The sequence below is a fragment of the Lagopus leucura genome, unplaced genomic scaffold, assembly GCF_019238085.1.
Source record: "Lagopus leucura isolate 7727_CA_CO unplaced genomic scaffold, USGS_WTPT01 Super-Scaffold_100002, whole genome shotgun sequence".
NCBI lineage: Eukaryota > Metazoa > Chordata > Aves > Galliformes > Phasianidae > Lagopus > Lagopus leucura.
The window spans coordinates 70,500,931-70,526,016 of record NW_024962263.1 but is presented as its reverse complement, the minus strand read 5'-3'; the positions used below and the strand labels follow the sequence as shown (position 1 = coordinate 70,526,016).

Sequence of the window (25,086 nt, the reverse complement as noted above, 5' to 3'; positions counted from 1 at the left end):
CTCAAACACTGTGTAAACAACTGAGAAATGAAGACACAATTAAGACGAAGTTAGTAAATTCTAAACTGATACACAATACAAACACCTCCACAGCCTGAGTTCTACAAATTTCAGGTAAAGCTCACAGACCCAGTGAGAGATTTCTCACTGGGACAAGACTGTTCATCACAGCAGTACTACCTACTTGTACTTTGGAGAACAAAGTGAATCTTAGTATAAAATTTTCCGCGCTCTTAATGGAAAAAAAATTAAAATAGAATCATAGAATCACTAAGGTTGAAAAAGACCTCCAAGATCATCCAGGCCAACTGTCCAGCAACCACCAATATTTCCCCACTAAACTACGTCCCTTAGTACAACATCTAAACAGTTCTTGAGCACCTCCAGGGATGCTGACTCAAGCACCACCCTGGGCAGCCTGTTCCAGTGCTTGACCACTCTTTCAGAGAAGAACATTTATTTTCCTAATAAATAAAATAAATAAATGAGTGCAAAGAGCATTGAGATGAGTTTGCACAAACTGATGTGAATGCACAGCCCTTAAAAAGCAATAGGAAACAAAGAAATCTTTGGGTGTAGGGAAAGCTTCAACGGGGTACCACAAACCAGGACAGAAATCCAAGAAGGATGACATGAGAAAAGAAATAATCTCACATCCTAGGGGAAGGGGGTGAAGAAATATCAGTATGTGCTGGAAAGGAGCTTATTTTAGCATTGTTAATGTCATCCTGAAATTCCAAGTATAGGCTCAGTGAGTGAAGTTGCTTTCCTAAGACTGAAAGGCATCTCAGAAAGGCAAAGATGCAAAATATTTCTCCTGCTTTTTCCCTCCAAAGCACTATTTGCAGTCAATCCTTCCATGTGTCTCTCACAAACTTCTATTGTAGAACTGTAACTTAAGTTTAAACAGATTAAATCAAAGTCTCCATCTGAAGTGAACTTGAGATGGCATCACACAGAAGTCATATATCTTCATAAACGATTGTTGTGATATGTAGAAGTTAACTTGTTCTGTTTGGATTATTGCTCATGAACACCAACATACTTTTCAGTACGTGCAATAATTTACTTCTAGAAACAAATGGTTTCATGACTCTTAATATACTCCTCCAAGAGACTAATAAATATGAAGCACTTGCTTTAGACACTGTTTAAAGAATGCTGCAAACCCTCCATTGTCAGACCCCACCCTGACCCACAGCAGCACCTCAAGATGCTGCCATTCTAACTGAGCAAATCACAGCATCTGTCAGGCTTCTTTCCGTCTCAGTACAGCTTTCCTTACAATGACATACACTCAAAAGGTATATCCAGATATTTTTATACAGCTGGGAATAATGTAGGAGGATTTGAAAAACACTGGGGTTAGAAATCACCTTGCACAGAAATTACACATAGAGGTCATCAGAGGAGAATAATGAAGAAAATTTACTAAAAGACAACATTTGGTTTGCCATTATGACAGGCTTCTTTGTCAGTCAGTAAAGACTTAATTTATGCTAATATAAAGATGTTTCATAGAATTTGAGTGCTGCACATAAACACATTGGAGGTACCATCAGTAAGAGGCACCACGTTAAACTGCCTCCTGTGTAAATCTCTGCATGCGTGCACAGAAACCCAGAGCAGCCCGCTGAAAAGGATGCAGCGAACACACTGCTTACAGCAGCAACAATCAGCGCTGAGGCAAAAAAGGTGTTTAGAATGAACTCTGTTATTTTTCCTGGTTCACAGACAAAGACAAAGGCAGAGACGATGTTTAGATATTAACTACGGGCATTTTATTTTACATTTTGAATTGCTGATATTTGAATTGACTCCAAATAAAACAAGTAGATATGCAGCAGGATTTTTTTTCTTTTGTAATGCACCGCACTGCTCTTCCTTGGGTAGCTGTAAATCCTGTTTGGTTCTCTGCACTGCCACCTAATACAACACAGAGCATTATTTTAATTGGAAATTTCTACATGGGAAAAGAGTTTTAAGAAAACAGAACCACGCGTAATAAATAGAACAAATTGCACTGGGCTATGGACAAGGTATATTTTGAAAAGCCTTTTGGAAAACAGTCACAGCTTTGCTACAAATCCTATCTCTGGGAAAAAAATTGCTTTTCCCAGTTTGAGTCAGCTCAGGAGCAACAGTGTGACCCAGAGTCCGAACCTGTGGTGTGGGCTCAGACCAGGAGAGATGCATGTGTGCCGTGGGGTCAGCACCACCACAGCACTCTGGTATACTCCATGGTTGGACAGCACAGACAGTATCTGGCTGCTGACGGGTAATGGGCAAGCAGCTCTCCCTTAGTACCTTCTACCTTAATGTCACACATTACAAGGGTAATGATCTGTGATATTTGCTTTGGAACATTCATTCTTCACATTTGCATTTAGTATCTATTTTACAATTGCTGCAGATACTAAGGCAGCTATGATTACATAAACATATGTATATTAGGTATAATTATTCATGTGAATTATTTTCCTCTTTAGAAAACTTGAGATACCTCACCTATTGAAAGTAGTTGTGCTACAGTTGCAATGCTTTGCTGATAGGTATCCTCTAAGAAGTGGCTTCTGACAGAAAATGGGGCTACAAAGCTATGAAAATAATTACAAGGGGAATACTGTCGTTTATTTAAGAAACAGCCAATTTAGTTAATCCTGGAAACAGTAGTAGCAAACAAACAGTGAGATGTAGTAAAGGACAATTTTCCAGGAGAGATTTAGTTAATAATCCACTGACCGCACTGGATTTCTCATTAGTGTCGAGCTGAATCTTATGATAGTTCATTCTCCCCATGAGAACAGTATTTACACATTACCAATTAACTATTCTTTAGTGAAAGAGAGTTGTTCAGCATTACATATGGACACATGTGGGCTCTGTAAAAACACGAGATGCGTAACACACGGTAAACAGAAAGCAATGATCTTAAACAGGCCAAACCCTTGAATTCGTCACTAATAAATGTCCCCCTGCATTCAGCAGTCCTGGCTGCTGGGAGCCTGTTTTCTTCAAATACTTCAAACACTAAAATCCAGGAACATTTATTATTTTAATCCATTACAGGCAGTGCTTGATTTAACTTTATTGGTTGTGGTGGTGGTGGTGGTTATAGTGGGGGTAAAGCTATGTTCTTTTACACATCATTTCAAAAGGGCTTAATTATATTTTATAGCTCAAGCCAGGAATCCTGCTTGTTTTGTGTCTAACAAGGTTCAAATGGAGTTCAGGTCAGTGATGAATCAGAAGAGAAGTCAAAGATGGTTATCTATCTGAAATGAGCTCATCTCCCTTAAAGAATAACTGGGCAGGTACATCATGTTCATTACACTACTGAATACTAAATAGCTGAAAAATCTCAATTCACTTGTTGATCTGGTAGTTTTGGATTATGTGATATGTCTGGTCAGAAAGGGTGTACTAATCTAAAGGAACTTTCAGTTTTGTTCCAGGCTGCTTTTGGTATACAATAATTTTAATATATGTGTAAACCGCTGTACTGTCCTACCCTATTTCAACTAAGTGGAGAAAAATGAAGAGTAGTGAACAACGAAAACGGTGCTCATTTCACCTTTGTCAAGCCAGCTTTCAGAACTGAGAGTTGTATCAACACGAGTAATACTTAGTTCTTGTCTCATAAATATTTTATCTTTAGATATAATTAGTTTTTAGAAAAGTGACTAAACATTCTTGCTACTGCTTTACAGGTGGGCATAGAGAGGTTCTTCAATTAAAAATGTGCTAGCACAGCCATTAAAATAACTTCCCCAGTGTGTCAGATGAAGGTGATCTTGCTGGACACTCCTTTCCTGTTGCATCGGTTTTCAAACACATCAGTGCCTTGATACAACTCCTAACAGCTGCAGGAATAACAGAGCTAGCAAGAGGCCAAGTGTGGAAATGCACGGCCACAGTCACCTGGAGTTCCTATGGAATTGCTCCCTTTCTCTGGGTAAGAAGCTGGTGATCTCATTCCATTAAAAATACTCTTGTCACAGAAAAAGAAGAAACGTGCTGCCAGCATGCCTGCAATTTGAACAACCTTGTGAACTGGCCCCTAAGACCAAACAGTAACAACTGATTGCTGCTTTCTATACCACACACTGCAAAATATCCTAAAAAAGTCCTCTGGGTTGAGCTGAAGTAATGGCACAAAGTATCAAAAGTAAAAATAAAAACCTTGGCATTCATGATCTATATTCTAATTCTTAGAGAATTCTGCAGAACCAAGCACTGTGAAAATAACATACAACTGCTACGTAAAGCACTGGGATCCACGTAACAGAAGAAATCCTGGTCTTAAAAATATGCAAACACTTTCACAATAAAAGCAGAAGAGAATACAGAATCAATCATATATGTTCCGAATTGAATTTCAGTTGGAGTTTACCATTTGAAGATATTTCAACCGTAAATGCAGTTCCACAACAGCAGCGCTTCAGTCAACGACCTACAACTAATTTTCTTTTTTTTTCCTTCTTCTTTTCCCCAAGTGAACATGCTGGTTCCTCAGTAGCAATTCTGAACCCTGTTACGAAGTACCAGTAGGGAATCTGACCAGGATTAATAGTGGTACTCAGTACTGGGATTAGGTGGTGTCTTGTTTCATGGATTTTAGGCCATCTGTTCTTCCCTCCTACATTATACTTCTGCAGAACTATAAACGCACCTCCACCTCAGGGACTATAGAAGGGAATTAGAATTCTTCTGCTTTTCATTATCACAAGATTCAGTAACTCATTTCATTGTCAAGATAATCCCCTTTTACTCTTTCTTTTGCGCTTGCAGGGTATGCCAAAATGACAAATAAAATCCCAGATGTTAGAGACCTGATGAGGTCTCCACCTTTTCTTGAGTGTTGGGTTTAAGCTACTTGGGACACGGTGTCAAATCTGACAGGACCCCGATGCCCACACCCAATATTCATTAAGGTTTGTTAGTGATTTGTATAGCTGTCTACAAGCTGCACTTCCACCTCAATCCTCAGTGGCCATTTAAATATTTAGTTTGTCCTGTGACTTTTACTGACAAAGAATTAATTTCCTATTGTTCAAGTGTTGGAAAGAGTTTATATTTCTTTCTAAAAGTAACAAAGGCCTTCTGGGTGTTGTAAATGGCTTGTTACTGCTGCATATTATTTTAGGTAGTCATATCTAATTTAATGTTTTATTTCCCCATGGGCTAACTTGCATATCTGCAGCATCCAAAGGCTATGACAACGCCTTAGCAGAGTTTTCTCAGGAGAGCCAGTTAACCCCAAAATGAAGTCTGGTCTTTGTTCTCCACCAATTAATAGCACCATTTATTTTTTAATATTTCAGAAAAATATCTTAAGTATGTAATTTCTTCTATGTTTAAAAAGTACTTGTAATTATCATACGTACAACTAGCGTTTACTTTTCCCCCTTCTTAATATGCTAAAGTAAATATATCTGCATATGGGACAAAGGGCTGGGGAACTCTATGATCTTTGGAGCACTTACTGTACACAGCTCCCTAACTTCAGGCAGTGCACAGCAAGGCTTCCCTCTGTGTCCAGCCAGAGGATATTTAGGCTCCTCTGATAGCTGCGGCTTTTTGCTGTCTGGGGAGAGCGCAGTTCTCCCGTTCTCTCATTTATCTGCTCTGCTGGCAAGTAGATAGTGCTAATTTCAACACCAAACGTAAATTAACAGGAAGTCATATGTGTAGACTCGCTTTGTTTCCTCGTATTTATTACTAGAAGTGATTTGGACTTAAACAGCATGCAACTTTCTATAGTGAGCTACAGATCGCAAGCAATTGCAAAGCTGCAACCCTTGAGTGCTGCAGCCACTTCGCAGAAGATGTCACATACCTCAGAGGACAAAAACCACTGAACCAGGTCTAACAACAGTTTTCAAACTTCAGGTTTTCATCAGCAGTACAAACAAGTTGTCAAAAGTCAACTAAATGTTTGTTATTTGTTTCTACGAAACGGGCACAAGTTTTAACTTGTAACTCTAAGCTACAAAACCTAAACTGACTACAAGTAATTATGTTATTTAACACCAATATGACTTAAGCTCTTGCCCTTAATGGTACCAGAAAAACTTACATCTTCAGGCTTTTCCAAAGTAAAATTAATAACATTTTGGGGGGAAAGGAATTTTTTTCCCCCAAGTACACTGCATGACATTGTACAATAGTAATACTTTGCTAAAACCAAACTATTCAGGGTAAGTACAGAGGAGAGCTTAAGTGTTCTAGCAGAAATACTTACTGCATTGTTATAAGTAACTGCTGCACTGAAACATGAAATAGTCCAAAAAAATGAAGTCCCTTGAAACGCTAAAGGTTTGGGGTTGTAATAACAGTGCAGCAGGATAAGTAGAACTGAAGGTGTTTCAATTTGATCCAACTGTAACGTGAGGGTTCAATAATTACATTTGTTAGAAGTGAAAGAAATAATTCAACTAATTAGCCACTGCTTTTCAGAAAGTACAACTTTTTAACATTCATTTAAAAAAAAAAAAAAAAAAAAAAAAGAATAATTAAAAGACAGAGGCTTTATCTTCTGTGAGTAAGCCATGAAAGTCTAGAGGGAAAACTGATAATTAAAAAAATCCCTATATAGCAGGCTTTTTTTTTTTAATTTCAGCTGAAGAATCAAAGCATTAAATGGGGTCACGCACTTTTGTTTTCCTCCTATAACGGAGGAGAAATGCTGACGATACAGTCATATGAGGTTGGTTTTTTCCCCCTAAATAATTTCTAGCAAATAGGATTCCTTACAAAACAACTTCAACTCCTGCATTAAAGCTCATCTGGAAAAGGGGTCGTTCACACTGTTTATAAAACTCCGCCACATAAAATGTGTAAAAAAACATATTTCACTAAAAATAGCTTGCATAAGTAAGGGATTAGAGTAGTTTCTACTGCTGTAATTGTTCCTTTGTAGTTTTTTCCATGATGTTTTTGAACAGTGTTTTTAACTATGTTTATTAAAGTCAGCACATCAAAAAGGATCAAAGAGAAAGCTAGTGAGAACCAAAGAAACCCCAAGCGTATTGTGTTGTCTCACTGGGGAGTTATGCAGATTCAAGTAAACAAGTGCAAATTGTTGAGGTTTTAATGAAAATTTTCTACAATTATTGTATCTGAAGTCATTCTATATAATAACATCTGTACAGCAGATGGCCATACTGTACAAAAGGCAAGCAACGCTCCTTTTTCTTTCTCTGTTTTAACAGTACATCTGAGATGACTACTTTTGTCATTGCGCTTAGTTTGGTTCAGCAAGTAATTCGTAAAATGCAGCTGCTGCAGATGGTCACAATAGTTATTTGACTGTAAAATCAAAGACACAGTGAAGTATTTGTGTATTAGTTTCATTCTGTAAAAAAGTCTGACATGAAGCCCATTCAGCTCAAAAGGTGCATCTATAAAATGTTCTGCAAGAGGAAAAGTAGTGAAGAACTGACATATTTAAATGCTCCTTGCTCCCAAGACACAGCTACCACACTTTTTTTTTTTTTTTTTAAATTGAGTTAACTTGCATAATTTTTTTGCAATAATAAAGCAAATCCAGTTAGTAACTGTGGCATTCTCTAAAGCTATTCAACACAAGATCATAACAATGCTTCCCCCACGGAGGATAATTTAATTCATTTCCTGAAATTACATTTTTCACTTCGGTTTCTATCAGAACTTTAGTTGCAAACTGACAATTTTATACAAATATCCAAACAATTTATTATTAAAAGGTTTGGGATGGTTTCGATCAGCTTTGCCAAAGTGTATCTTTCGTACTACTTGTAACAGAACTATTTCTAGCACAGCCACACCTGCATGCAAAATCTCATGCACATTCATTTATCTTTTCATAAAGCAAAGGTACATCAACTTTAGTTGCATGAAATGTTAAAAGAGTCTTTTAAGGTCCATTTACTGTCTGGTTATAGATGTTTTTTATATAGAAAACCTAGTTTCCATTTTCATTCATTCAGTATCAGTACTGCTGTATTTAAGACTGCATGTTACACTACAAACATGCTGAGGACTGTGACATGAAAGATGAAGATTTATTTACTCAGGCTATCAGCAAAACTGAGGCAGAGAGCTTCGCAGCAGAGTGTTTCTGAGGCCTCAACACGCATGGCAAGGTAAGTCCTCTTCTGGGAGGATGAAGAATTCCAGGGTAAGCGACATACTCTGCTGAGTCTGCTGAATTGCTTTACAGTGCAGTGACTGAACAGACTCGGCTTTGATATATCGAAGCTTGCTGTAGACACCATAATGTATAGGACGGATAATGTATAAATGAGGGGAAGTGATGGAAAGAAAGAGGATTATAACGCACAAAGAAAACAATAACTATTTAAAGGATATTAAAAAGACCCCTTATTCTGTTGCTGTGCTTTCTATGCCAGGATTGCGATATGATTGGAAAAGCGTGGGAATGCAGTCACTGCTCCTGCCTGCACTGCTGTTTATTTATGGATAAATCAGGAGTTTCAGGCTCCAGCACTTTCACAGGCTTTCAAGTCCTCTGAACCTTAAATTTTTCATTTTTAACTTTTAAAACAATAAAGAAGCACTGAAACTTGCTGGCCCTAGGAGAAATATTTCTGATGAAAAAGAAATAAATCACCACCTAGCTTGGCCTAGAACTCACTGCTCTCAGCTATGGACCGTTTTATCGCTTGAGCAGCTCTGCCAAATACCAACACCTGGCTCACCTCCAGATCATGCAAATGTACCATCTTGTTAATTATACTAAAAGACTAATAAAACAATTTATGCAGATATTCAAAACGTCTTCATTTTAAACGAGTATCTGGCATTCCCATTATTGGAACAATGAAAGCAGCCATTGGGACAGGCACCTTCATTTTCTCTGTAAGCCTCTCAGTTGTGCAGAGGAAATATGTAACAATATAAAACTTTATAAGCCTGGAACAGAATAATTGTAGGACCAAGTATTTACATAGTAGCATATGTCAGGACTCTGAACTATTGGGTCCTAACAAAAAAAAGTAGTTATTGAGTGAAAACTGTCAAAATGTTCTTTGAAGTGTGTGTTGCATTATTAGAACCCCAGAATCTTGCAACTGTTATTCCATCCAGAATTCTGTCAATAAATTAGTTATTACAATCGAGGGGGTACTGACTAGAAAATTATGCACTCCAGGGTGCTACCTCACTGCAAGGAGAACTCTGGCAAACAGACCCTATTATGGGTTTGCTATTTTCTGCCATGGATTCACTAGGCTAGCTATAGGAGTTCCACTAACAAATGGGTACTGGACCATCACTCAAGCAAATCAGCAGCACTTCTAATTATCAGAAACTCTTACCTGCAGTTTTATGGCCACCTTTAATATTCAGGCTTCCACTGAGGCTTGACAAAGAAGCTAACAAACAAGGTTTACTTGGATGTGGGACGGTTTCCATAGAAATGACCATTTGGACGGTGTGAATGGAAATTTTCTGGAAGCACGAAAGAGCTTGCCACAGGTTTTCTTGTACTGAAACTTCCTGTGCAGCACTGGTGTTCACTGCAGGTAACAAACCCTTTGTACTGGAGTGTTTGGCTCCTGAAGCAACAGCCTCATCTGGATGAGTACCAGTTGATGGAGCAGTTTCCTTCCCAGTCTTGTTGTCATTTGTGCTCATAATTTTCTTCAAAAACTCTTTTAGTTGATCAAGTTTGACAAAACTCAGATTTGCTTTCAAAGGTTTGGATATATTCACATTGATGTCAGCTGTAGGACAGAATTGGGGATAGAAACATCAGAAATTACAACGCAATTATTCAAGCAATGGAAAAAAGTAAGCATTTACTGGAGATATTCATAGAATCACAGAATTACTCAGGTTGGAAAAGACCTTAAAAATCATCGAGTCCAAACACGACCTAACCATACTAGCCTAACAACCCTCCATTAAATCACGTCCCTGAGCACCACATCCACATGGTTTTTAAACACATCCAGGGATGGTGACTCAACCACCTCCCTGAGGAGCCTATTCCACTGCTTAACAACTCTTTCTGTAAAGAGGTGTTTCCTGATATCCAACCTAAACTTACCCTGGCACAACTTGAGGCCATTTCCGCTCACCCTCTCACCTGTCACCAGTGAGAGATTATTCCTATTATGGTTCATTAAAGGAACTAAATCACTGATAAAACGTGAAGAGGCAATACTTTCATGAATAAATCTGAATTGAAGTATGAGCAGAAGGACTACAAGCAATCTTCACTATTTACAGTTCTAAAGGAAGAATCATGTCTCAATCTAAATCTTACTTTCTTGTTTCTTTCCAGGGACCACCACAACTATCTGAAAGGCAAACACTTCATTTGAGTTTGTAGGAAGGTAAATATGTAGCCCTTTTGTGTCAAAACATAAATATACTCCACATTCTCTTGAGTCTTCCATACAGTAGAAATATTTGACTAAATTCCAAAGGCAACAGTGAACATTTTCAACGCATTTAAATGACTGAAAAACATGTATATTCTTTCCTACATGGTTTATAAGTGGTTTTCTTCAATGTATATCTATGCTGAATTGAAAAATTAAGCCAAATATAAAACTGAGTTATTTTTTTATTTGCTTTTCAGAGAAATTGAAATACATGATATTTCAAAAATATCATAAAGTCACAATTTTTCATCTCTTTAGTAAAGGATTTTGCTACCTCCCAGACTGCTATAATATGCACTGAAATTTTAGAAACCAGTAACAACATGAACACCATTGATAACAGTTGTATTTCTCATAGTTGAGATGTTGCAGTTACCAAGATTATTTCACAGATGGAAAGCAGGATTTTACAAAGTTGAAATTTACTCTTGTGCTGCTGTCTGCCCCCTTATCAGTACATTATACTTTGTTACAGGAATCCAAGTTTTACTTAGTTTTTAAAATGTTTCATTTCAAATTAAACTTCCACTCGGTACTTTGGCAACCACCTGGTCAGTGGTAAACGCATGCTTTCACCTTGCTGCTTCATTCCTGCCCCCCTTCCCTTCAAGAGCAAAAAAGGATTAAAATTCTCTTCAGATGCCTAAGCTATATTAAATGTTCAGAGAAAACAGTGCTACTTAGTTCCAAGTTATACTATCAACACATAATGGAAACCCTGTTTTTTGAAGGTTTTACACAGATTAAGGAACATTTAACCCAAATTAGGACTTATATTAAAAGTTGTCCAGGATCACATTCTACTCTTAGCGCAGATGCAAACTGATAAACTTGATTCTCCCTCTCTAGTAAATCAGAAACTCGTAGCACAAGGGTAAAGTGTAGCAGGAGCAGAGATTTGGATCTGTTCTTAAGGTCATGCTCGTAACTAAGAGTCCCAGGCACATGGCAAAGCCATGCTCTGACTCCCCAGAATATCTGTATGTGCAGTTAGAGGATTTGGCATCCCAAGAGTTTGTGAATTTTAAACTGGCACTTTTTCTACAAAGACGTGATAAACTTGCCATGAAAGATTTGTTACATCTGAATGAAAGCACAAAAATAATCATCTTAGAAAAACATCAACAGTACTTCACAAACCAAAGCTAATTGGAATCTAGGATTAAAAATCTATTTTAATTTTTCCTCTCAATTTTAATCATTAGTTTTCTGAAAATGCGTTCTTTTATGTCAAAATCTTCCACACTGAGCCAAAGCCCATAGTAAACACTAGCAAACACATGAGCCAAATGGAAGGGCAAGTATCAAAGCTAGGGAAACTGGAAAATTAGAAAATTAGAAAAGGGAAAGATTTTTAGGCATCCAAAGCCATATGCAATTAACTTGGAAGATTTTTCAGAATATTTATGTACCACTCTTTTTTAAAAATTAAAACCAAGGGAAGAGACGTCGTGACACTTGAAAATCCTTCTACCTTGGCACTAAAAATACCCTGCTTCTGCACAAAGCATTGGTCCTCTCTTCCCTTTGAATGGGGAAAGGAGTGCTATGAAAAAAAGCACAGACATGTGGCACATTATGATGTTCACCTATCTATGACACTCAGGTGGAAAGGAGAACAGCATTTTTAAAAATGACCCAAGTTTGAAATCTGACTCACACCAGGATTTGGGGCCCTGAGTCTCTTCAAAAAAAGCCTCTTGTGAACTTAATTTTCTTTGTTATATAAATAGTAGCAGGATACTGAAATAAAACAGAATTTTTGGCATTGCTACACAATTAAGTACATCAGATAGTACATAAAAGGAAAGCATCCTTCTGTCCTGGTGTGAGGGCTTTCACCCTGCACTTCTTTGTCAATGGTATGCTTTAGTGCTAACGTTTTCCTATGGTAGTGGAACCTGAAAGACAAAAAAAAAAAAAAAACCCTAACTCTGAAAACTACTTAGACCTAAGTTGGGAGGACAGGTGTCAAACTAATGCTTGAGAATAAAATGACTGAAAAAGACTTGAAGAGGAGCTGAATTTGAGAGCTTCAGTTCCCTATGGGATTTGTTAGGGCAGGGCAGAGAAGCCATGGGGCTGATGGAGATCTGTGCTGGGATGTACCTAGGTTTAATCAGAGCTGTTACTCATTTTTATAAACAAAGCACTCCTTCAAAAAAGCAGTAAAAAAATTGATACCAGAACACCAGAAATGCAAATGGCTTTCCTGCTTTCTGCTTGGAAACCACACATGTCACGCAGCAAAAATGCTGTCGTGACCGATAACTTGACAAGGGTTCGTATTAAGTTATTATTTTACAGTGAATCAGCCCCGACAGAAAGGGGTGGCAGCCAAGGAGCGTAACTGCAGAAAATGTAACTTTGGAACCTTCACTGCAAATATTTTAACTATCTCATAATGACATAGGTTATTTTTACAACTGGGGGAAGATTATGTAAGGAGATTCTTTGGCATTTTAAATAAAACATTAAAAAAATAGAACTCCAATTGTGTAATCTACATGTTTTTAGTCTTTGTCCTGTTCTACAATTTATACTTAGTACTTTAAAAGAAACTTTAACATTCCCTCTAAGAAAAACATATCTAAGTGATGGACAGCAACAGTGAAAACTGGTGAAATATGAAGAGTTATTTATAGCAGTTGATGAAGATGGATGTTCAGCAGTTTCTCCAGCCATCCAAAATGGGCTAAAAAGAGATGTTACAATGTAAAAGGTCACCTTCCATGCAGCTGGAAAAAAAATCCCAGGGTGTAAAATGCAGCGATAAGAGTATTTTTAGATGATGTTAAACACCTTGGGAAGCACGCCGCACATTCCATACCAGTAGGAAAACATGGGTTCTCATAATTCAAACAACACTTTGAATCGCCCCAAAATTTTATCAGCATCTGAACAGAGCATGAAGTAACTGAAAGCCTCCTTTAACTCCTCAGTTACATTGCTACAGTTCTCTGCCTACCAGTGACTATCTACCACAATTACAGACTGATGCTTCAGATTTAAGGCATAGTAGTAAGATGGCTGTCACCTATTTCCAGCAAATAAAGAATAAGAGAATTACTGGATTTGTAAAGATGTGGTGCTCAAGTGAGTTATTTCTGACTACATTTTAACAACGCTGAGCTACATGATATTAAAGCAAAGTATTTACTAGAGTGCAGCATTTGAGGGTAGAATTTGAATTTTTCTTCCTTGCTTGCAATTTCTTCACTACATCTCTTTAGATTATTAAGTAAATCCATGTCTGTCAATTATTAGTTTCTAATTACCCTTCACAACTTTCTGAACAGCTACTAGGAAACAGAATGATGAAATAACTAGTGAGTTAAAAGGAGATTAGATAAATATAAATAAATTACACTTATTATATGCTCCCACCACACCAGGAGATGACTTAACAGCAAAAGGAAAAGAATCACATTGCAATAATGAAATCAGAGAGGGAATTGAGGTCCCAGAGGCGATTCTACGGAGTTTATGTTAATGTACACCTTGTGGGGGACCAAAAATCAACTGGAATAGTTTCCTGAAAACGGTTTCCAGCTATTTTCTCATTTAAAAAGTTCCAACTTCACTTGACCCATTAGTCATCATATTACTTACATTTATTATGTATTTTGAAATCTATTACAAAAAACCCAATGGATTCAATATGGCCAGTTTGAACAAAATCATAACATCTATAAAAGAAAACTTATAAGCAGTGCACAGAAATTCCTGTCTGAAACAATTTCTTTCTTTGTCATTTTATTACTTATAGCTTCAGATAAAAAAAAAATCTGGGTTATGAGTATTTTACCCTTGTTCTCTGTAACATTCAGATTTGTACTGTGAAGACAAAATTTTATTCTGTGAACTTGGGATAATGATATTACTCAAAAGAACTTTTTATTTGGTGAGCTAAAGATGAATAAGCAATACAAAAATAACAGAGCTCCCAGGTCAGTAACAGCTCTTATTGAACTCAGCAGGCTTATTCTAATATATACCACAACCTAATGTTCACCAGGCTAATATTTCTATGACTAATAAACTACTATAGGATTTTCTTAGTCTGAAAAATCAGAAAGTAAACTTCATGAAAATTATTTATAAGTTCTATTTATAACAGTAGTATCTATTCACAGGCTATGAGAGATGTTGAACTATGAAAGAAAAATAAGGCATTTCTCAGCAATTTGTGACTTCTTGCACACCACATTCTGCAATGGATCTTTCATTTCCCATAGCTAATATGCAAAGGACCAGATCTTTCCCTCTCTGGATGGACACATTTCTCTCTGTCTTTTAACCCACAAAGGCTGTAAAACACAAAAGAATATAAAACATAGAAGAAACTATTTGCCCTAAACTCAGGACAATTGAATTCCTAGTTCCAAACAGGACAGGAGCAGACATCAGGCATGAAACATTTTACCATCCATAATACCCTTTTCTCTGGGAGCCACCAATCCTGATGTAAGAAGTCTAATAGAAGAAATCTGAGGAAGGTAAAGGTAGTCTTGAGTCCTGATTCTGATTTGGAGTCAGGGTGGCCCTTCAATAACAGGGAAATGGATGAATTGCAAGAACTAAATTTATTTAAAAGAAAAATGGAAAACGAGAGACTTGTAAAGAGAAGACTAGTTGTATTATTCTCAATTGTCCCTGGTTAGGCATCAAAAGAGAGACAAATTAAAAGAAATTGAAAAGCAAGAAGAATCCAAAAGAATTGTTTTTATCTTTTAATGCATTACTCCCAATTTGGATCAAGGAAAATGAAAAAAGAAACTTGAGACATGGCTTCAGAGGCCATCTGCAGTCCATCTTGTGTTCTGCTTCTGTGAGACAGATGCCAATTAGTCTGGAAGAATTGGTAGTCATTCCTCAGTACTCATATCTACCGTAGTTTTCATGCTGCAGCCCTGCAAAAGGAGCTCTCTAAGGCCAATACAGCAAACAGAAACCATCAGGGAGCTTAATAAACTCAATCCAAGTGTTTGCCTGTGGCAACAACTCCGGCTTCCATGAGGGCACCTCTGACATTATGCAAAGGTGACATTAACAGCTATAACCATTGCCTGGGTTTGACATCTCCGACAAGGCTCAGAATGCTATAATATTATTATTTTTAAAAACTGTCACAATTAAACCAAAATCAATTGTTGTAGGTCTTGAAGACCAAACACAACACTAACAAAGGGTGGAAATGTACTACTTTTTACAGGACATTGACTGAAATGAAGTGACCATGCAACAACGAAATACATCACAGAAGCATGTCAGGGGTTGTGTGCTGAGGCCAACACATACAGTGGGCACTACCATGAAAAGAAAACCCTAGCTAAGAGAAACATTAGCTCTCTCAGCAGAGAGTCAGAGAAGCTGAAGCACAGAAAGAAGAAATACATTGCTCGAGGCCATGGACCACGTTTGCGAAAAATAACCCATAAATACTGAATATTATCTGATTTAGCTGCTGAACAATACATTTGTATTACAATCTATGTGAAGAAAAAACAAAAGGGCAAGTTTTAAAAGAGTGCCAGTATACTGTAAAAGCTACCAAGAAAATATTTTCAAACTTATCCATGTGGCTTTGGTGCGTAGTTTCCATTTCAGTACTTAGAAATTTAACAAACTAAACTTTATTGAAAATAAATGTTGCAGCCACTACTGTTAGAAGGTAATTTTACGCATTATTACACTGATATTACAGTCAATAGATGTGTTACAAACAAGGCGATACCTACAGGCCGGTACACCTGTTTGGAATATTTCTGCTTGCCCCCTTAATCAAATAAATATCATTTCATGGCTACAGTGTCAGTGCTTTAAAAACTTGTTTGTAAAAGAGAAAAGGCAAAAAAAATCTACTAGAAAGTCGAAAGTTTTGCAAATGACCCAGAGTTAATTAGAAAAGTCTGCACCCTGGCCAGTTCCCCTTCTCATGTGTCAGCTCTCATTAAATCAAAAAATTCTCATTTCAAAGTTAACAAACACCATGGTTAACAAAACTGTTAAACTGGGATCAAGTGGGCACATTCCTAGGTTTATATATGATGTCATGCTAAGCAGCCCACAGCTGAACTTGCAAGCAGTATGAATGATTTTTCAATATATTAAGTATCTGATCTAATGCTAATTTTCTCTCTATAGGCTAACTGTGCTGGGAACAGGTGGCCCTGCTTTCAATTACGGAGGGCTAACATGCCAGTGTGAGGCCTGGATTAGTTCACCTTCTCACAGGGAATTTGCCTCGGTTGGGAATGGATTTATTATGGCTTCACACATGGAACGGGGCTCATGTCAGCTGAGGGTAGTGATACATCATATGATTCAAATTAACCTGCTGTGGACTGCTCCGCAGGGCTGATATTGTGTATTAAAATGACGACATTTTTAAAACAGCTTGAAAGAAACCAGGATTGCTGAAGTGCAATGGTTCCAATTTGTTCCAACTAATCTATCACCTGCTGCAGATATTGTTCTAGCGGGTTTCTAGTAGCTGCTATTTTCCAGGTTTCTCCAAACCACTGACCTTGCTAATGGATACAACTGTTGCCTTTGGAAGGCAGGGAAAAGCTGGAGAGAGTGGGACACGCAGTTTGTTTGGTGCTGTCACACCTAAGGCAAGGCCTGGTGCTCCCCACAGCACAGTGCTGGGAGATGGGAAGGGACAACCCCCACCCTGATCGTATTTTATCACTGAATAGGAAATTGCTTAATTTCACCAGACAGTTTGTTCTGTAGAAATGATTTCCAAAGGCAAAATATCAAGGATCTTTCTTATTTCACGTTTGCCTTAGCCTCATCCCAATAAAATACTGGGGGAAGAAGAGTCTGCCATAAAACTTGCATTTTGCATGTGTTTTAAGGCACTTTTATATGAAGCTGCACTTCACAAACTACTGAGATGCTTTCTATCCTTTACATGCAGGAAGAACACATCAAAAAGATGGCTTTTGCAGCTAAGAAAGCACAGTTCATTGAAAAAAAATCTACAGAAAGGATTAGCGGGTAAAGATAATAAATTTTAAAAAACTATTAAAACAAGATGGTTGTATGTGTTCCCCACCTAATGACTAATACCTAATGCTAAAGCAACAAATCGTTCATTTACATGTATTAGACAAGAATTAAATGTACAATCCGGTAACAGATTGAATACAAAAGAGAGAAGGTCATGTAAACCGATGTAGATGGAATTTTAAAAATTCTAAATAATTAGTTACTGTAGAAAGAGAAAGAATAGTCCTTTAATGCATCGTGGGGTTAGGGTTGAGGTCTGTTCCCACAGGTCTGATGATGAATGCTTATTTCTCCTAGGATCCTATTACCTTAGATCTGGAAGAAATATCATTTTTCTTTAGTTGCCAAAAATGTACAAAATAATCAACTCATGTGGCAAGAAGTGCATTAACGTATCCTGTTATTCTCATTTAATTAGTGGTTTCCAAGTTTAGCTACTTGTTGTTTTTTGATCTCCAACTTAATACAGGCTGACAACCTGGTTTCCTGTGTGGTGAAAGTATACAATTTTTCTGGGGAACACTATCTACTGATCTACTTCAGCTGACAAACTGTTCACAAAAAGAACAATTTTTACCTAGGACAGCAAACACTGGGAACCAGTTGCATTTTTTTTCTTTTTCTTTTAACTGCTTGTGTGCTAGGTTCTTGCCATCATTAAACACTGCCGTGTTTTGCTGCTCTATCTTCAAATACAACTTCAGCATGCCAACAAAGTACTTCTTAAGAAATATGGCACTGCAATTGAGCAGCGGAACTCCGAACACTTAAAAGCTATACCAAAAAGTGCCACATCTAGACTTCTGGCTGCATAGACACAGATTTCAAGAACACGCTCAAAAGCATCAGTGGTGCCTAACTGCTAGCCACTGCTAGCACATATTGCCTCCAGTGCATTTTAAAAATTTCCTTACTGGATTTATGAAATGCACATACGTAAACAAACACGAAAATACACAATCTGTCCTTAAAATATAAACTCATTAGTACCATTATCTGCCAAATGCTAAAAAAAAACCCAACAAAACAAACCAATTCCCCAAGTATTTTAGGCTTGAGAGTAGTTGTGCACCTAAAAATTGGAGAAACAAGGAGGATAAAAGAAAATGAATCTGGCAGCAGTGACCAACATAAGCATACTTCAGTAGTGTATTAATTTAATCAATCTAGCTATTTGTGACATATAGGAGACATCATAATAGATCTGTTTTGCTGTGGCTCCTGTCCTTAACAAACAACTACAGGCTTAGTTAGGACTTGGTGATGCAGACACCTTCTCCAGATTCATGCTTTTGCTTGGTAGGCCAAGCTTTCTCATCCTAGAAGAAGCTGTGGTTAGAGTACTTGTTCCCACACTAGAATTCGCAACTTGTCTTCCAGTAGTCTGCTGAGGAGCTGTCAAGCTTTCCCAACTACTTTTCACTTGCTACTCTGATGCAATCACATGAGGAAAGTGTCCTTCACTACTAATAATGGAACAGTTCTTGGTAAAGGTTACCTTATTTGAAGAGCTGTGGCAACAAGAGAGAAAGCAAAATCTGCAGATGAATGCAGAGCTGTTTTACTACATTACACGGATAAAACACTTTATTAAAATTCAGCATAATTGCTGTTGAGTCACGCTTAATGATAGTTCCAATTAGTAGGAAACAGATGATAAAAACAGTGTCTTTTGGCTAAGAAGAGATCCTGGATAAAAGCTCTGAGGTTTTATTTGCTTTGCAAGAATAAATAGTCTGGATTTTATGATGCATTAATTTATGCTTTTTTTTTTTTTTTTTTTTTTCTTCTTTCACTTCCCTGCTTAGCCAAATACTATGGAAGGGAGAGATTTAACGCTGATTCAGGATCTGGCTGAATTATTGAGAATGGGGTATGAACTGAGACCACTCATGAATGCATAATTTGCAAGCTGGTACCAACTTCCTGACTTTCCAACTTAGCTGTCCTACTGACAGAAGTGTGGCAGGGAAAAAACTTCAGGTGTATAATAAATTAAATATAAACTTGAGCCAAGCAGCTAAAATGAGAACCTAAAGAAAAAGTATAGTGGAAAGACAAGGGATCTGGGAATATAGGAATTTGCTGGAGATGAGGAGAAAGACGAGTAGTACACACACACACACACACAAAAACCAAAGGAATATCAAGGAGAATAAAGGAAAACCCACCTGGCAACAGTGACCAAAAGACTGTAGTGTCAAGAGAGAATACATTTTCCTTTTGGCCTTCCAATGCAGCTCAGAAAATCTGATTTCCAACATTCCTCTGATCTCAACAGAGTTCTATAAAGCTCCCTGACAGTAGGCATTTCTTCCCTTCTTATGCTGGTCATAAAACCTACTACTATTATCATTAGTCCCTTAGTTCATCTGGCAGAAAAACATTCAGCAGTCCTGAAGGTTCAAAATCCTATTAATGAACCACAAAACGGATTCGCGTATCAACAGGTACTTTTAAAATGTAGTCTTAAAGGAATGCTTTAAAGACATTACAGAAAATGAGAGAAGTGGTAATGGTGAGGCTGTTCACAAACTTTACTCTTTCATTGAGACTTCTACCTGTATGCATACAAAAAATAGATTTTCACATTACTTAACAACAGTATTCATAATCACCTGGTAAATGTGAATCATCTCTCACTCTCTGGTTGCTCACTTTGATATCGTGGGGTCTGATATGCAGAAATGATTACTATTCCACCCAAAGACAAAAGGAACTGTAGTTCCGAGACCTAAATTCCTGTATTTTTTAGGTACATTGGAAATACAAAATTCTCCATGTTAAATTGCTAACTTTAGTGTGCAATGAAAAAAGCATGAATTTCACTGCACTTATGCAGTGTTCTGCAGAATTTCTTCTTCTGCAGAATTTCACTGCACCTTCTGTAAAATGGTGAGGGCATATTGCTCCATCACTCATAGGAGAGATGTGCAGCTAAATGAACGTTTCTGTAGCGCTCAGATCCTAAAGCAGTAAGCAACATAGAGGTAATCCTGATGCAGAGTTAAATTCAAATAGTGTAGATAATGTGGTAGACTGTATGAGCATAGTCTGAATGAATAGAAAAACCCCTTGCTTATAGGTTGTTCACAAATCACTCATAAAAGCTCATTGTGGGGGCTGAGTAAACTGAGCAGAATTAGAAAAAAAGTTACACGATTCAGTAAATAATAGTAAGTATGCAAAAAAGAGGTTAATTATGATTGTACAGGTAAATGTAAGTATATTTTCTAACATTTAATATAACCTTAATTGTATTCTACGTAGTAATGTAGTTATAAATATAATTCACGGAGTAGATAGTGCATAAAATACTTGAATTTGCAGGAATTTGTGATTCCTCAGGAGCGAGACTACATGTTATGCTTTTTAAAGTAAATTCTAGTAAACAGTAATACTACACCAATTATATTCTGTATTAAATAAACATAACATAATTTTTTTTTTCAACTTTACAGTGTTAACACTGTAGATGATATGAATTTGTAATGCCAGATATATATCCAGATTCCAAAGAACACCCAAGAGGACGCGGATCTTAAAATCTCCAGAAACAATTTAAAAGTCAGCTTTTATAAACACACTTCAAATAAATTTTAGAAACTCAGCTTTTCTAGGGCTAGTAGCAGGTTGCTTTCAATTAATTGGAAATATGCCAAACTCGGGCTTCTAGAGGAGTAAAATTTCTGCAGTTACCTTGGGAAGAAAATAATCAGGCCTTAAATCTACAACTGGCTCAGGACTGACTATTCCTCAACTTTAGCTTCAGGGTGATTGCTGGCAGAAAATTCCATATTCATCAACAAGAAATACAACATTTATCCGATCTAATCTGTATCTACATGTGCATATCTATGGGGATATATAAGGGATTATATTAGAAAATAAAGATTAAAATGCAATGCTTACCTGGCCCATTAAGGAAGTCTTTAATTTGTACTGTGATAAGAGAAGGTGGAATACCACTTTTAGCATCAACCTCTCCTGCTACTGTCTGCAACCAGATCTTGCAATAATCCAGAGCTTCTGGTAGAGTCTTTCCAGGATCTACGGGTGATAATGATCATACTCATTAATGACACTCCAGGAATACGACACATAAGAAAATGCTACACACAAAATCAAGTAAAACTAAAAAGTTTAAAGTATATATACAGTAGATAAAATACCTAATACTACAATACAAAGTATTTGTGCCTATAGATAGCTAGCACATGTATTTAACGTGTGCAAGAAAGCAAATTCAATATAACACAAAATATAGAAAATCTGAAAAAACAAAGAGTAAAAGATATCACTCATCCCAAGACATCTTTTAAAAATACTCAGTTATAGTTTTTGTTAGCAGCAGTACTCGGAAGAGAATTGATAATCAAAAATCACTATTTCTGGATTGTATTACAGTTATCTCAAAGAGAATATAGTAACACTAAGATAAATTATAAAGGTCAAAAGACCAGAAAGCTACTAGATGTCTAGGACAGAGCACAACAAAGCAGTTATACCATTCTCTTCCAAGATTCACTGACGCAGTAGGTCTAGCTTTTAAAATCAGCAGCTATTCCTGCATACCACCTTGAATGGAAGTCCTATGATCAGCTTATAATGTCACAAAAGTATATGAAAATTAATTCCCTCCCAGTACTATTCCTTCACTTTCTGCATATAACATATGGCAAAAACAGTGCTGTAGGGAGCCTTTTTCATCTTCAGCAATTTGCGACCTTTGTTCGTATAGTCTCGAATTCTGACACTACATGTTCTAAATACTCAATTACTCTTTAGTTTCAAGACTGCTACTTAAATTGTCAAATGTCTCTTCCACTCGTAAAGATTTAAGAGGCATCTTGATGAAAATTCATCTCTCCAATTTTCAGACAATTAAAAACTGTTAGAATTGTTTTATTTAACTGAGTTTTACCAAATGCATTCCTTTTAAGAACAGTGTTTACATACCCACTACTAGAGTCAACACATGGTATGGTGGTATCACAGTCATATGTGGACTGGGTATATAAAGTCAGCTTTGGAATTTGTATTTCTTGACCTTATCATGTGATTTATATAAAACTTGGCACATATCAACCCTTATGTGATTTCAAAGAACCTACTGAAACCAATTGATCATGACTTCAGATCTATATGGAAAAGATCAAAAGTTAGCACATTCTTCTGTTTTTATTTGATCAATTTTCAGGCAATGACTTCACAGCAGTATTTGTACTGCATGGCATATACATTACAGCCTTTCCCTTCCCTCTATTCCCACTATACATTTATGAAGTCAGCTCTCAACAGTTATTTAAGAGCTGTCACTGCATACAACAGAATTGTATATTTTCCATGTGAATTTCTACATTTTTATGATTCTTAGTCCATTTCTTTAATTACACCAACCAAAATGGTAAGGCACACTATGTTTTCTATAGCAATTGCTTTAGGGAATATCTTTTTTCCTGTCTAGTGTTTGCCTAGAATACTGAAAATAGTAATAAAAGGAATCTTTACCACTGAAATAGACTTTTAAAATATTTTTCCTGAGATACGTTGTAAAGCATTACAAAAATTACACTGTGAAGTGCCCATCAATCACTAAATCATTTTAATTGTTCCTTCAAAAATATCTGTATAAACCTTTAGGTATACTAATACAGGGGAAAATATTAAAATGCACCATTTCTTTCTCTTATTTCTAGAGATATTGTGCCATACTTCCTACAGCAACCTGGATCAACCACTGACTTTTAAGAAATTCCAGCAAATTTAGTCAAACATTGCTTTTACTGAATATGCTTATAGGTATTCCTATTATCCTAAGGCATGTTATAGAATAGCTAATAATCATTTCACAGTTCTAGCTGTTTAAAGACGAAAATATTTCTAATGAAAAAAACTTACATAGCAGAAAATCCTTGCATGACATAATACATTAGATATACAAACACAACCCTCAGGGTGCTGGGAATTGCATCAAGTAAGCAGAGAATGAAAAATTAAAGGAGCCTTGGGACTCTCCAAAGATTACTTTCCTCTGTCATGTCCCAAGGAGTGCAGCACTATTACCTCTTCAGTACCTGGGGTACTGCAGGCCCGGGGCATACAAATAGTCAAAATAGACCCACAGAACTTACACAGCACAAAGACACCTCAACATGCAATTTTGCTTAGTTCAAGTGGAACCATCTTATGCTGACATTGAGATAATTATGGAAGCAGGATAATTGAATGGTTGGACTAGGTGATCTTAGCAGTCTCTTCCAATCCTAATGATTCTACAGATCTATGGTTTGGCATCTGTGCCAAACTGATGATCCTGAGGGGCCAGTCAAAAAGCTGGTTTGAGTGTTTCCAAACACATGACATGGTTAATTTGGACCTTGATCCAGACTTGACTACACGTCCAGATATATCAGAAATGAATTAATAAATAAGTTCTTATAGCACGAGAAGAAAGCTAAATTCCAGAGGTTTCAAAACCAACTATGTAAGCGCTTATCTCAAAAACATGAAGGAAGTTATGCATATGAGCTCTCCAATGTATCTGGGCAGGAAAATCCATTTATGCTGGAGGCCAAAAGAATAAAACACATATACATTGATAAAAAAAGATCTAAGAAAACAGCATATAATTTTTCACAGGATTAAGAATCAAGAAAAGAATAAAACAATATAAATAAATAAATTCCCATGCCACAGGTGAGAGGAATTGCCAGAAGGACAATAGAATGAAAAAAAGGAGAAAATTTAGGCTGAAAAGTAAGGCATTCCTGTTCTGAGAGAAAAAGGACTCTTCTCCCTCAAGGAAATGATGGAAATGTTGAAAATGTTTAAAAATACACTTGACAGAACACTATGAAATATACAATAGGGAACAATTATGCATCAGCAGGGAACTGGTCTGAATAATGTATTACAATAGGTCATTTCCATTTCCATTTTCTATGATTCTCCCAAAAATCAACACTTAAATTTGCAGTTATTTGTACGAACAAAATGCTGGAGAAAACCCAAGGGATGCATATATAAGCAGAAGGAGAGTCTAGAATTACTCCACAGCAAGCCAAGGGAGAGAAAAGAAAGGCTTGAAATGTGAAGAGTGGTGAAGACGGCCAGAAATTCTATCCTCTAGGCAATGTGAAAAATTTGTCTATAGCAGCAAAAGAAAAATGGTGAGACAACAGTCACAGATTGACAACCAAGTCTGTAATTTAAAATCTCTAAGACCGAGAAGCTGTGAGGCCTTGAATATTTCCACATTGTTATCTGTTTTTTTTTTTTAATTATTATTATTAGAAATAAAAAAAATATCTCTCTTTATTTTTGAATCCACCAAATATTCCAAGCCACTTTTAGTCCTGTTAAGTTCCAGGTCTCACCTCTGCAATTAACAGTTTATGAAGTACGTGAACTTGCTTTGAATTTACAACTTTTGATACTTCCTCCTCATGTTAATAGCAGACAACAAAACCCCAACTTCTGAAGAATCAAGGAGATCAAGGAGGAAAGAAGGGAGACAGGAGAAATGTCAGATCTTGAAGATTTTCATGTTACAAAATGTGGTTCTTGGCAGCTAGGACATCATGGGGGTAAAGCCTGGAGCAGACCTTAAAACTGGGCCTCAGGAATTCCCAGCAGGGGACTGGGCTACCGAGCCATGCGCCGAATGGCT

The 25,086-nt window shown here is 36.9% G+C and overlaps 1 protein-coding gene across 3 annotated transcripts in view; it reads right to left on the bottom strand.

Moving 5' to 3' along the window:
* Positions 1 to 25,086, bottom strand: part of VPS13B (vacuolar protein sorting 13 homolog B) — a 415,483-nt gene that overhangs the window by 84,066 nt on the left and 306,331 nt on the right. For all 3 annotated transcript variants that reach the window (XM_042868778.1, XM_042868780.1, XM_042868779.1), the window contains exons 35-36: positions 21,327 to 21,464; positions 9,321 to 9,728 (exon numbers count right to left, since the gene is read on the bottom strand). In XM_042868778.1, coding sequence (XP_042724712.1) covers positions 9,321 to 9,728; positions 21,327 to 21,464 — 546 coding nt within the window. The remainder of the gene's footprint in view (positions 1 to 9,320; positions 9,729 to 21,326; positions 21,465 to 25,086) is intronic.